The sequence below is a fragment of the Pongo abelii genome, chromosome 10 (genome assembly GCF_028885655.2).
Source record: "Pongo abelii isolate AG06213 chromosome 10, NHGRI_mPonAbe1-v2.0_pri, whole genome shotgun sequence".
Lineage (NCBI taxonomy): Eukaryota > Metazoa > Chordata > Mammalia > Primates > Hominidae > Pongo > Pongo abelii.
Window position 1 is genome coordinate 9,223,831 of NC_071995.2, and position 14,962 is coordinate 9,238,792.

Genomic DNA, 14,962 nt, shown 5'->3' on the forward strand with positions numbered 1-14,962 from the left:
TTTGTCAATATAAAGCCTCATAAAAGGCTTTTATCTGATCAGAACCATAACCTGCACATTTAGCTCATTTCATGTAAAGAAAGTCTCCACCAGTAACCTGATTTGCAAAGCCAGTCCTTATTGTCAAAATAACTGTCAAACTGGACTTATTTCTGACAGGAAAAAATGTTGCATTATTTTTAATTTCAATAAACTCACTAATATATATTCCCGGGATGACTCTCCCACTTTGCAATTCTAAGATGAAGAGTTTTGATGAATATTTGTTACCTAGATGAAGTAAGACAATCCTACTTTGATATTGCTTTTCATGCTTTCTGCTTCATTCTTATGGAACTCTCAGGGGGAATACAACATTGACAAGAGTTGGAAAAGAGAAGAGGGGAATTTTAAATGTGAATTGTAATCATTTCTGTCACCTCTACATTATGTATGAGTACAGAAAATTTCAGAACAGGCCAAAAGAATCCATTTCTAACATCATGTTTTTCTTATACCAGAAATTGCTTTAAGACAGATGGGTATATAATACCTACAATGGGCTTATGATGCCTTGATTAAGAGAGTTCGTGCAAATATCAATATTTTGATTTACCTTTTTGTAAGATACAAGCAAGGTGTTTTTCACTCCAAGACACATCTAAAATACATATTTTAACTGAAAGGGAAAATGTGTATTAAAATCAACTCATAAGTTATGCCTTGATTATATTACAGCATGATGACAGTGATTTTATATCATTACTTACAACAATCGTAGGATTATTGATCATGCACAATTTCAAGGCTCCCAGAAATGACATTGACATAAACTGAGGGCAAAGCTGACTGTAACTAAAAGATTTTAGCCAAATGTCAAAGTCAAAGATAAATGTCATAGCGCCCCAACAAATAGTATGTGTTTATCAAAAGTGATAAACCTGGAGACGTCATCACAATGACAAAAACTTTAATGAAAAAGACAAGACAAAAGCTAAATTATGACTGTAATTATAGCAATAAATATAGGGACTAGAAGAGAAGAGATATATGTGAAAAAAGTAGACTTTGTAATTGCAAATAGTTTTTACATTAATCGTATAACAGATTTTTCAAATGATCCAAAATAAAGCTGCTTTTCAAAGGAACTCTACAAAAGACATTCTTACCTTTGGACACATTTCTAAACCAAATTTATTTTCAAAAAGAAATGTGTTTACAAAGCATTGAGCAACTTTGAGTGGGTTGAGACTGAAAGCATCCTTGCCACTTGAGTATACACTGGGGGAGGCAGAGTTGGAATCATTGGCATATGTGGAATGAAATTAATGCATGTATTAGCACATAAGGGATGTGAATAGCAATACTTTTCATAAACAAAAAAAGCAGGATTATTGGTTGTAAAAGGTATCTACCATGTTAATATGCTGAATAATCCTGCACGTTTTCTCTCCTTGTGAATACTTGGGCTGGCAGAGAACAGGTTGGAAAAATCAGGAGATTACAGACCATGTTTCCATCCTTCAAGTATTTCCTTGCATGGATACTGAGAAGCAGAACAAATGATAAAAAGAATATGATGAATGTGCTTTTTGTCGTATTAGAAAGACTCACACTTAATATGACACTATATTAATATTCAGAGATTCAGACCAGTGGCCTTGTCAACTGAGCTGTAATTCCACCAGCCTGCTTTAGTCAATACTGCAATGGCGCTTCCTTCTATACACATTATTAAAAACTGCCCTAGTGGCAAAATAATCTTCTACCAGCCCAGTCTTGTTTTTTATATTAGAATTAAAATTTGTATTCATTAAAAACATTATTAGGAGAGTGAAAGGAAAAGTCACAGAGAAGAAAAAGATATTTTCTGTATATATAATTGACAAGTGCCTATACCCAGAATATATTGAAGACTTCCAGAAATAAATTAGAAAAAGACCTAGCACCTTACACAAAAGAATATCCAAATAGCTAATAAATATATGAAAAGGTACTTGGTCTCCAGAGAAATGCAAACCAATACCACAATGAAATACTCTACATATCCTCCAAAATGGTTAAAGTTAAGATTCATAATGCCAAGACTTAGTGAGGATGTGGAGCAACCGAATCTCTCACCCAGTTGTGAAAATGAGTCATCATTATCTACTAGAATTCACCATCCACGTGGCCTCTGTCCGAGCAATTTTTACCGCTACATAAATACCCAGGAGAGTGACAGTAAATGTGCAAAAAGTCACGTATAAGAACATTTGCAGTTGCATTATTTGTAATAGCTCTAAATTAAAAACAACACAAATGTCCCACAACAGGATATGTAAATTGTGGCATATTCATACAATTAAAACTATATAGTGTTTTTCAATGAAATAGAATAATGTTAACTGCATCAGTGTCAATGAATCCCACGAATATAGAACTGAGCAAAAGATTCCACACACACACACACGTATACACAAACACATTACAAATCATATAATTCTATTTACAGAAACACTGGTGTGTTCATTCTAAGTCATTTCAGACTTGTCTTCTTTCTTGCTCTTAGTGAATCATCAATGGAAGTTTTGCTCAGGAGAATGAAATGTCCCATACCTGTACATGCAAACCCCGGGATCCCCAGTTGCCACAACCCCAACCTGATGGGTCTTCTACCTTTACCACCTCAGCCATACTAAACTCCTTGCTTTTCTTTGGCAGTTGAGAATCTTTCTACTTGACTTGAAGCCTTCACATCTTTTATTATCTTCTGTTGTATTGTTCTTCTGCAGATGTTCTGATAGCTAACTTCCTTACTGCCTAAACCTTTGCTCATCTATCAGCTTCTCAATGAGGTCTACCCTGATCACAACATTTAAAATTGCAAGGTCTAACCCCAATCTTATGATACTCTTGATCTCCCTTGCTGTGCCTTTTAAAAAATAACACTTGTCATTTTATGACATGTTATATAATGAACTTACTTATATTTCTTGTTTATTGCCTGTCTCTCCTCTCTGGAATATAAGGCAGAGATGTCTTGTTTTTCACTGTTTCTTATTATTCAGAAGTATATCCACTAACAACAAGCATTCAATAATTATTTGTTGAATAAATAAATGAAAAGAATTATGTGCCCATGAGAAACGACACTTGCTTTTTCTCTCTTAAAGGAGAAAAAAAGATCAATGGATAAATTGAATTGTATGCATATATTTAATATAGAATGAAGCAATAATATTTCAAGGAGAATGAGTTAAGAGTAACTTCAGATGACGTGAAGTCAGTCTTTGTACAAGCAATCACATAACAGAGTCAATTATATAGTTTTATCAGCAGATCACAGGGCCTTCTTTCTCTTTTGTTAGTGACATAGATGAATATATATAGATATATATATACACACACACATACATATTCTGTATAATTATTTAAAATATTAATGTAAGAAAGAATGCGGTTCCCATTTACATTCTTCTAGTTTATTATTATTTCTTGAGAAAATATTGCTGGGTTAATTATAAAATGGTGCCTGTGCTGTGTGCTGAAGAGGGCTTTGTGCAGTACTGATGATGCCAAGGCTGCAGTGAGCTAACTTGCATTTTTCTATCAGCTGAGGTTGTGGTGAAAGCTGAGCACAGGAAGATTGTGAATTAGTTGAGCAAGAGGGTTACATGTCCTGGACCAAAAAGAAAGGCAGACACATAGCCTATCTGCTTTTTTCTCTTTGCTTTCCTGTTCTCCTGCCAGCCTGACCCTTTCTCCTCAGTTAGGACTCCATAGTTAGTATTAAAATAAGAATTTTTCTTTTACCAAGGACCTGCCAGCATGGGGCACGTTCACACCAAAACTGTGAAGAAGGTGGCCCAGGTCATCACAGAAAAGTACTACATGCGCCTGGGTAACAATTTCCACACAAATAAGTGTGTGTGTGTGAGGAGACGGCCATTATCCCCAGCAAGAAGCTCTGCAATAACATAGCAGGCTGTGTCAAGCACCTGATGAAGTGGATGCGGAGCGGCCCAGTGAGAGGTATTTCCATTAAGCTGCAGGAGAAGGAGAGAGAAAGGAGAGACAATTATGTTCCCAAGGTCTCAGCCCTGGATCAGGAGATCGTTGAAGTACATCTTGACACTGAGGAAATGCCGAAGCTTTTGGACTTTGGCAGTCTGTCTCACCTGCAGATCACTCAGCCTACAGCTGGGATGAATTTCAAAATGCCTCCGAGGGCTGTTTGATTCTTTCTGCAATGCTGTAATATCTTCGATAAACCTGGGACAAGAACAAAAAATAAAGATTTTGTAAGATCATAAAAGTCTATTTTGAGTCCACGTAGCTTTTACCATAGCCAGTGAATGACCAGAGAATCAAAAGCCAACTAAAGGTCATTGAAAGTGGTAAACACATTTACATTTTCATGATTGATTCTGCAATAAAATGAGAGCACATAATAGCAATAATTCATAGTACTATAGCACTCCTTGGAACCTGCCTTTTTGTAGAAAAAAAATGTGAATTTGAGAGATGTTAATCTGCAATTTACCAAGAAGAGAAAATTCATACATTTTTAAGGAACGACTAAGAGGAACAATAAGGTTATTATTTTGAGAGAACGGTGCCCATTTTGGAAAATCTAAAAGGGATCTTTCAGTTCCCCAGATGATATATAGGAGCTCCAAGGTAAAGGCAAGGATAGGTGTTGGGAGAAAAAGCAATAGACATGGTTGTATGTGCCCCTCCCAACTAGACCCGAGCACGGGACAAGGTGCATTATGGTAAGCACTTCTTTTTGGGGTGTGAAAAATTCAGAAACAGAACCATTAAAATAATAAAACTTTAGTTTAAAATAAAATAAACCTGCCTCAAAATAGAATTACTGACATAGATAGATATGGACTGAATGTAGAATGGTAATGAGTTAAAACATCCTACCAAATGGTAAAAGTATTCTTAGGGATAAAATGTCACATTTTGCTTTTAAATTGAAAGTTCATCTTTTGGGTGTAGAAGAGAAAAGACTTGGGAAGAGTTAGATACGTGGAAAAAGTAATTAGTGGGGTCTCCCTCAAACAGGTGCAGGAATTTGCTGTGGGCCAGAACAGAAATAAATCATATATTGCAGTGGAAATCCAAAAATAAAGAAGCACATATTTTAAATTGCTGTTTTTGATTCAGCATGAATAAAAGCCTATTATAGACAGACAAGTAAATGCAATTTAAGTAAGACTTTTTGAAACGAAATTGCATTGGAGACTATTTCTTACAGGGTCTCTCATTCTTACCAGTAACTTTAATCTTATCAATATATATATTTTTTATTCTGAAGAGTTAGAAAAATATGAAGTATTTCAAAGGAAACACTAAAATTTTCTCAAGATTGCAGAACCATTAAGCCTGTGCTGATTGAATTAACTCCATGTTTTAGGTTGGTGAGGCAAGAGGACTTAGTTGGGTGAAGTAACCTAAGCCCCTCTGATCTCCTTCCAGGGCCCCAGGGCCAGCATCACTTTTATTGTGTCAGCCTGCCCCTCCCTCCCACTCCCAAACCACCTAACTGTTACTTCAGGAGTAAAGAGCAGAGTCAGTGACTGCTGGGATATGCATATTAGAAAAAAAATTGAAAAAGAGATTGATAAATTCTTTTGTTGAGCCTTTATTCCTTGCCAAACATTACTCTAGGCTTTTTTCAGGTCTTGGCTTGGGAGCTGAAAGTAAGGAAGACTTTACAATTCCTCTGTTCTAAGATTAACTGCGGGAGTGATGGGAGGATGGTAGGGGAATTCTTGCAAAGAACGATTTTACCTCTCAGTAATACTATAACAATATATGATTTGATTAAATAAATAAGTTCTTTTTTTTTTTGAGACGGAGTCTCAGGCTGGAGTGCAGTGGCACAATCTCGCCTCACTGCAACTTCCGGCTCCCGGGTTCAAGGGGTTCTCCTGCCTCAGCCTCCTGAGTAGCTGGGACCACAGGCGTGCGCCACCACACCTGGCTGATTTTTGCATTTTTAATGAAGATGGAGTTTCACCATGTTGGCCAGGCTGGTCTCAAACTCCTGACCTCAGATGATCCACCTACCTCGGCCTCCCAAAGTGCTGGGATTACAGGCATGAGCCATCGCACATGGCCTCATAAACTATTTTCTGAAAGAAATCCTGTTCTGGTAACAAAGAATGGTTACTTCCCAAGTTTGCAGTTACTGTTTGTTTGTTTGTCTTTTTTGTTTTTTGTTTTTTTAATGAAACCTGTTTACATTATAGTTTACTCTCTGTGTGTTTGTCCTTTAGGAAAGTTAATGAAGATTACAAGTCTCTGAAAGATCTGGAGTTATTTAGAATTGAGGAGAGTTTTAGTAAGAGTTTTGTATCATTTTCTAATTAGGAGTGACTTCCTTCTCAGAACAAACTGAAGTTTAATATTTTTCATCCCAGTGGGGTGAAAAATTTACAGACACCAAGATACACAAACCAAAAGATTTTACAAATGTTTATTTTGCCTTCTGAACAGATCACCAAAATAACATTTAATATCACTGGGATTGAAATGTCTTTCAATTCTGTCCAAAAATGGAGAACTTCGTTCAAGGAACCCTCAGGCACAATGTAGCAAATTGCCCTTCCATGTAGGGTTTTCAGGGGTCAGGGGAGACACCATCTCTAGTTGATTTCTCTGTAGGATCTGTGGCTAATCTTATTCCTCCAAAACACAAACAAACACAAAAACCTTTGCTGAGAAAGACAAACTGTCACTTGACAGAGTAAAAACAAATCCATAGGGATTTATCAAAAATTTTGTAGTCACCACTACAATGCCAAACTTATATGTTCTTCCTCAAATCCAAAGGCTAAGGTGAAAAAATTATATAGTTTGAAGAGAGCAGTTACTTTTCGGCTACCCTCTCAATATCATTGTACTTAATATTTGGCACCATACGAAAAAAATCTTTCTAAATTTTAGGTGCAGGGTAAGTATGACCATACGTGGACACTAGAGTCTTCAGGGAAAATTCAGTTATCCTGGGATTCTATAAACATGACTGTCTCATAAACAGACTTCAGGGATTATAAGAACCCCTAGAGATTATATGCATTCACATAAAAACGAGAACGTGAATCTTCATGGTCAAAGAGTCTGAAGATTTCATCAGATTTTCAGGAGCGATATAGCTTGGATGTCCCCTCCAAATCTCATGTTAAGATGGAATCCCCAGTGTTGAAGGTGGGGCCTGGTAGGAGGTGTTTGGGTCATGGGGGCGATCCCTCGTGGTTTGGTGCTGTCCTGGATATAGTGAGTTCTTGGGAGATCTGGTTATTCAAAAGTGTGTAGCACCTTCCCCTGCAACCTCTTGCTCCTGCGCTGGCTGTGTGATGTGCCTGTTCCCACTTTGCCTTCCACCATGAGAAGAAACTCCCTGAGGCCCCTCCAGAAGCTGAGAAGATGTGGGCACCATGCTTGTACAGCCTGCAGAACCATGAGCCAATTAAAGCTTTTTTTTAAATAAATTACCCAGCCTCAGATATTTCTTTATAGTGTGGAAAGAATGGGTATATGTGAGCCAAACAAACCTGACCTAATTACTTGATTCACATTGATTGAACTTATACTGATTTAATTTGTTTTCCCTTAGAAAGCTAAAAATTGTGGTGAAAGTGTTCTTTCTGTGGTTTCAGAAATTGTATTAGTCTGTTATCACATTGCTATAAAGAAATATTAGGCTGGTGCAAAAGTAACCGCGATTTTTGCCATTACTTTTAATGTCAAAAACTATTCTTTTTTTTTTTTTTTTTTTTTTTGAGATGGAGTCTTGCTCTGTTGCTCAGGCTGGAGTTCAGTGCCAGGATCTCAGCTCACTGCAACCTCCGCCTCCTGGGTTCAAACCATTCTCCTACCTCAGCCTCCCAAGTAACTGGGATTACAGGTGCCTGCCACCACGTTCAGCTAATTTTTTTGTATTTTTAGTAGAGATGGGGTTTCACCATGTTAGCCAGGCTGGTCTCAAACTCCTGACCTCAGGTGATCCACCTGCCCTGGCCTCCCAAAATGTTGGAATTATAGGCATGAGCCACCATGCCCTACCTGCAATGACTTTTGCACCAACCTAATACCTGAGACTGAGTAATTTATAAAGAAAAGAGGTTTAATTAGCTCATGGTTACATAGGCTGTATGGCAAGCACAGTGGCTTCAGCTTCTGGAAAGGCCTCAGGAAGCTTCCAATCATGACAGAAACCAAAGAGAGTGTGGTTTATCACATGGTGGCAGTAGGAACAAGAAACGGAATGCGGAGGTGCGAAACACTTCTAAACAATCAGATCTCACAAGAACTCACTGTCGCAAGATCAGCATCCAGCAGGACCAAGGGGGATGGTGCTAAACCATTCGTGAGAAACCACTTCCATGATCAAATCATCTCCCACTAGGCCCTACCTCCAACACTGGGGATTACAATTTGACATGAGATGTGGTGGGGACACAGATCCAAACCGTATCAGAAACAGAGTGCTTGCCATCTAAAGTAAGTAATCATTTATCTCCAGGAGTTAGACATAAATTGGATTAGAGAAAAACTGTTATCAAGGTTGTGTAATTCTTTCAGGCAAACAAGCATTGTCCAGGTGCTAAAAGAGAAATTCACATTGCACACAAGAAAATGCTAGTGACTCCATGTTCAGGGCTCACTGTAGACTAAGGAAATGTTGCCTAAAGGATCTGTCAGTGGCTTGAACTTCTTTTTTACTTAATAGCTGTGTGGGCTCTAGAAAACTACATATGCTTGTGAATGTACTTCTGAAGAATATGGTAGTATAAGGACAAAATATAGCTTAACTGCTGTATTAGAATCACAGTGGCATTGGGGCAAAACTATAAGCCACGGAACTCCCTCTGGCTTGATTTTAATAACCTACTTGTTTGTGAACATTTCAACTGAAGTCCACTGGATACCCTTTAAGCCTGCAGGGATAATCAAAGCCTTAGTTGCACTTCTTCTGGGAGTCAATTTTTTTTTTTTTTTTTTTGAGATGGAGTTTTGCTCTGTTGCCCAGGCTGGAGTGCACTGGCACGATCTCCGCTCACTGCAAGCTCCGCCTCCCAGATTCACGCCATTCTCCTGCCTCAGCCTCCCGAGTAGCTGGGACTACAGGCGCCCGCCACCACGCCCGGCTAATTTTTTGTATTTTTAGTAGAGACGGGGTTTCACCATGTTGGCCAGGATGGTCTCGATCTCTTGACCTCCTGATCCACCTGCCTCTGCCTCCCAAAGTGCTGGGATTACAGGTGTGAGCCACCGCACTCGGCCGGGAGTCAATATTTAGAGAAAAGAGGCACACACCAGATTTAGTCGTATATTATGTCCAATAAATGAAAATTGCTTCTTTATGTTAAAAAATTGCACAGTAATAAAAATCTGAATTTGGTTTTCTAGAATCATTCATTGGATATTAATTTGAACATACTCCAAACAGGAGATATCTCCCATAGAAGTGTACTTTTCACAGCATTATCTGATATGGTTTGGACCCATGTCGCCACCCAAATCTCATGTTGAATTGTAATCCCTGATGTTGGAGAAGGGGCCTGGTGGGAGGTGATTGAATCATGGGGGCAGAGTTCTCATTAATGGTTTAGCACAATCCCCCCTTGGCACTGTGTAGTGAGTGAGTTCTCATGAGATCTGGTTGTTTAAAATTGTGTAGCACCTCCTCCTCCCTCTCTTGGTCCTACTCCTGCCATGTAAGATGCCTGATCCTGCTCTGACTTCCACCGTGAGTAAAAGCTCCTTGAGGCCTCCCCTCCCCAGAAGCAGATGCTCCCATGCTTCCTGTACAGTCTGCAGAAGCATGGGTCAATTAAATCTCTTTTCTTTATACATTACCCAGTCTCAGGTATTTCTTTATAGCAGTGCAAGAATGGACTAGTACATTATCCCTTTTGTCAGATTTCGTGTCTGTTTATCCTTCATCTGTTGCCTTTAGATTTTTGTAACATTTATCTCTTGATCTTTTTCTACACCTTGCTATCCTGGTTATGGCTTGATTGTGTGGCCAGAGGAGCACGAAAATATCTCTGGGAATTTATGCTTTGAGATATTATAAAGCTAAGATTCCTTGAACAGATATTTGTGGTTCCATCTGGAGACCGAAAATGGTTAATGGGTGAATAAAAGACCCAGGGAAACTTCCACATGGGAGTGCTCTCTTATTCCAATGCTTACCTGCATTTCATTTGACTTGTTACAGTGCGTATTGACACTAAATAACTACCTTATGTAAGAATGTTCCATGGACTTCGGTGGAACCTTCCAAATTTCTTAACTTGGGAAATTATTGCTGTATGAACATATGAATTAATACTGCTTGATAAAAATTCTTTAGAAGGACCCTAGCCAGGCGCAGTGGCTTACGCCTGTAATCCCAGCACTTTGGGAGGCTGATACGGGCGGATCATGAGGTCAGGAGATTGAGACCATCCTGGCTAACCCTGTGAAACCCCGTCTCTACTAAAAATACAAAAAATTAGCCGGGCGTGGTGGTGGGCACCTGTAATCCCAGCTACTCGGGAGGCTGAGGCAGGAGAATGGCATGAACCCAGGAGGTGGAGCTTGCAGTGAGCCGAGAGCACGCCACTGCACTCCAGTCTGGGCAACAGAGCAAGACTCCATCTCAAAAAAAAAAAAAAAAAAAAGAAGGACTCTAGCCAAATTATAAATAAACCATAACAAAAACCTCTAGAGAGAAGAAATAGGGTAAAACAGGATGGGTAGTGAACATATATGTCTTCAAATTTTAAGTATGTATGCATATACGAAATACATATATTTAAGTTTAAATAGTGTAACAAGTTTGTTGATGTGCAATATAAGTTATAACTAAGAATTCTTAAAATATAAGAAATATACAGTAAGGAAAATTATTATATTGGTTTATAACCATAAGCCAAATCTACATATTGGTTGATGGAAAGAGGTAGAAAAAGTATTCCAAAGTTTGTATCTTAGTACATGGTGTATGTCTGGGAAGAAGAGCAGAGTGAGTAAATATAAATATTTAAAACGTGCATTTGATGAGATGGGGTAGGAAGCAATGGGAAATGGTACGTTGAGATGTGGTTAACTTTAGTTTTTGTTTTAAATAAATTCTTCTGAACTCTGTGAAAACCAACATAACAATTATCAGAAAACAAAACACAGTAGGATTTTCTGAGCGGAAGAAACACAACCATTTTTCTTCTGCTCTCACCCCACAAAACACATAGACTTCTGTGATCAAATGTGTGTGTGAGGAGGTGGGAGTGGGGGAGATTCCTCACACAACAAGCAAGCAATCAATTATGCCGTGGACACCAGCCAGGTGTCCTCCAATTCAATTCCATCATTGTCTACCTGGAGAAAGCGTGAGAGGCACAATGCTTATTTGGCTTAACAAGGAGCTGTGGCTTGCGGTTCGGATTGGCAGTGAAACTTATAAGGCCACAGGCTTCACCCTATCCAGGTTTGTTTCCTTTAAGAAAGTGCATGGGGCTGGGCGCGCGGTGGCTCACGCTTGTAATCCCAGCACTTTGGGTGGCCGAGGCAGGCGGATCACGAGGTCAGGAGATCGAGACCACGGTGAAACCCCGTCTCTACTAAAAAAAAAAAATACAGAAAATTAGCCGGGTGTCGTGGCGGGCGCCTGTAGTCCCAGCTACTCGGGAGGCTGAGGCAGGAGAATGGCATGAACCCGGGAGGCGGAGCTTGCAGTGAGCGGAGATCGCGCCACTGCACTCCAGCCTGGGCGACAGAGCGAGACTCAGTCTCAAAAGAAAAAAAAACAAAAAGAAAGTGCATAGGGCGAGAACCCTGCTCTGAGGGGTGGGGTCACTGGCTCGCTGGGTCTCCGAGGTTTCATGGGTTCTCTCTGCAGGCCACCGGCTCTCTGAGGAGCCTTTCCTGAGAAGGCAGGCCTGGGTCCACAGCCATGGCACTCCATTGGCTGGGAAGCCGCCGCGCAACTCACATTAGTAAAGATGGCCTCCAAGAGGATGGCCACAAGGTGGAGGCCTGGGGCAGGGTCGCCCCCGTCTCCAGGGGCAGATCCTCTGGCTTCCTTCTTCCATTCCTGTGTGCAGAGTTAGTACCCACCCAGGGACCTGGTGAAGTGGCCTGAGGCATATCATTTTTTCCTCCCATTTCTTTCTCACCGTTTGCCAGCATTTCCAATAGCCTTTTCATGTCTTCTTCCGTTTTATAGTTTTGTAAAAGCTTTTTGAGAAATTCATCACAAATGGCAGGTTTACCTGATGATATGGAAAAATTTGCTGAAAACTGGAACTTTTTAGGAAAGCATATTTCACCAAAAAGTGTTCCTCTTATTCAACATGCAGTGATACTCCTGCTTCATGAATTAAAGTAATGGCACAGGGGGTGGCATGGAGAACCTAGTGGGGAGAGTTTGAGAGCGAGGGAGAGATTGTCGCATACAAACTAAGAGACAGAGAAAATGGCACAAAATGTTTGGGTCTCAGAGTGAAATAGAAGTAGAAAGCTCTTAAAATGAAAAAGAGACAAGCTCATCCTTGTCTTTCCCCTCCTTTTTCTTTAGATAATGATTTCCTATTTTTTTCTAAACAGGATAGAAGCATATTGAAAAAGTTAATGGTAAGTGTTAATGAAAGCAAATGGGACAGTGCTGAGAAAAGCATATCTCTATGACAAATGTACTTCCTGAAGGGCATGTTCAAAGGAAAATTCAATGAAATGTTTTTGGAAAATAAAAAAATTATTATGAGATTTGAGCAAAATAGTGTAACCCTGCTTATTGGAAATGATCAGTGCTTAAAAATGTATCTCTGTGTGCCTCTTTGTGGCTCTAAGCTGCCTCCCAGAAGGTCGTTTTTACTTGATTAGATCTGGACTGAGACTAAAATATGTAGTTTATTCCATCACAATTTTAATGGGTCTTTATTTTTGAAAAAATTTTAGCTTTTCCTTTAAAACTAGTTTAGATCTTTTCTAAATCTTCAGAATCAAAACATGTGTTGATAAAATTAAAACTATTAGTAAGAATATAATTGGGAAGAGAAATTATGGTAAGAAGAATTTTCCAAGAATAAGAAGAATAATTTTCCAAGAAGAAGAAGAAAACATAATGGAATTTTGCTTCAGGAATTCTTACTCATTTAAATTGTATTTCTTTAATTTTATGTTTAATTTAATTTTCTTATCTATATTCAATTAAAAAAATAGGAGTTTGAAATGTGCTTCTCTTTATTTTTGGACTTTTGCACCAATATATGCTTTATTTCTATTTTAGTCTGAGGCAAATTCCTCCATTTGTTCAATTACTTTTCCCTAGTTGGCTTATTTTTTCCAAGTTTTTTCTCTTTTACACCCAAAGGTAACCTTGAAAAGTTAAGTGTGACATCTTCATTTCTACAGGTGTCCCTTGTTGGGGAAATATAATGAAAGTAAAATCTCCCAACCCAGAAGTCCTCTCCATAAAAGTAACGGAGAAGGAAAACACTTTTATTATCGAATAATCATTAAGCCAGAATGTGATGTGCATCACAGTCAATCTGGTAAGAGTTCGCAAAGACAGAAAGGAACCTCAGCCTTCTGTATTGCTGAGCTGATGCAGCCCATTACATACATGTTCCTAAGCACTAACTAGCCTTCAAGTAAGGGGACTTGACTGCACCATTTATCACACATAATTTGTCCTAGATTCACTTGGTCATGGGAGTGACCATGTGTGTTAGTCAATGGGATTTATCTAAATAAAAAAACAAGCTCCTCTTATCTTCATGATAAGAAGTAGTTTAACTTGGAGCAAGGTGCCCATCGAAGCTGGCCTCCTACCCTCCTGCAGAAATTGCAGATAGGGGTGCTATCTCCTTTGATGTTGATGTTTCAAAGAAATGGCTCCCACATTCCTCATAATGCTGACGAATCTTACCCAGTGTTCAGACAGGTTTGGATACATTTCAAAGAGGAGAAAAGACTTAAAGTAACAAGTTTTCTAAGGAAACTAAAAAAAGGGAGGGAGGATTGGTCTCTTCATTTTTAACAGAGAGAATTAAAACTATTTAAAATTTTTATTTGTCCTTACACCCTGCAATAATGGATGCTTTTCTGTTTAATTGACAAATGGAGATTGCCAATGGTATAGCTGTCAACAGCTATACCAGACAGGATGAAATAGCATATCAATGCTTGGAAATATATTCAATCATATATTTTGTAGTAAATTTTTCTATAACATGGGTTACTCTTTGGAATCATCCCTTCTTTTATTTTATTGAAAAATCATGGAAAGGTCACTGGTGATGCCAATGAGGATTAAGGAAAAAAAATACATTAAAAAGCTGACCAAAGAATAAATGTTTGGGAGGGCACAATTTTTAGAAATTGAACTCGGGAGCTATAGACATGCTTCATAACAACAACAACAAAAATAGTTTAAGATTTATTTATTTATTTAATGAGCATTCCTCTATGATATGCATGCCTGCTACTTAATGACCAACATATCTACCCACCTCTAACACAGAACAAGTCAAGGCTCTGTACTCAGAGCCTTTGTAGTAGTTACTTGTCATGGGATGACAGGCACATGGATCAGACTTAAAACCAATAATCATTCTGGGCACAAGGTTAGCCAAGCCCAAATAAGCCCAACGTAGCCACATCTGATCCATAGATCAATGAGAGGGAGAAAGAAATATTTCTTGTTGGAAGCCACTGAGTTTGGAGTTGGGTATTAAAATCTCCATTTTTGCAGCAATAATGAAGATACCCTTAATATCTTTTTTTAATGTACTTTATTTTTTAGAGTAGTTTTAGTTTCATAGAAAAATTGAGCAGAAAGTGAGAGAGCTCTCATGTGCACCCTCTGTTCCCATATGGACAGGTTCCCCCACTATCAATATTCTGCACCACAGTGATCCATTTGTTAACAATTGATGAAGTTATTTAATACATCATTATCACTGAAGACCATAGTTCACATTAGGGTTCACTCTTG

At 38.7% G+C, this 14,962-nt stretch overlaps 1 protein-coding gene and 1 pseudogene across 1 annotated transcript in view; one reads left to right on the forward strand and one right to left on the reverse strand.

Annotated features, from left to right (window-relative positions):
• LOC129049294 (pregnancy zone protein-like) overlaps positions 1–2,655 on the reverse strand; it is a 42,337-nt gene extending 39,682 nt beyond the window's left edge. The window contains 1 exon segment of the mRNA XM_054527795.1: positions 2,578–2,655. Within this exon segment, the coding sequence (XP_054383770.1) occupies positions 2,578–2,655 (78 nt within the window).
• A 1,134-nt stretch (positions 2,656–3,789) lies between these two features.
• Positions 3,790–4,199, forward strand: LOC129049048 (small ribosomal subunit protein eS17-like; annotated as a pseudogene).
• Positions 4,200–14,962: the final 10,763 nt, after the last annotated feature.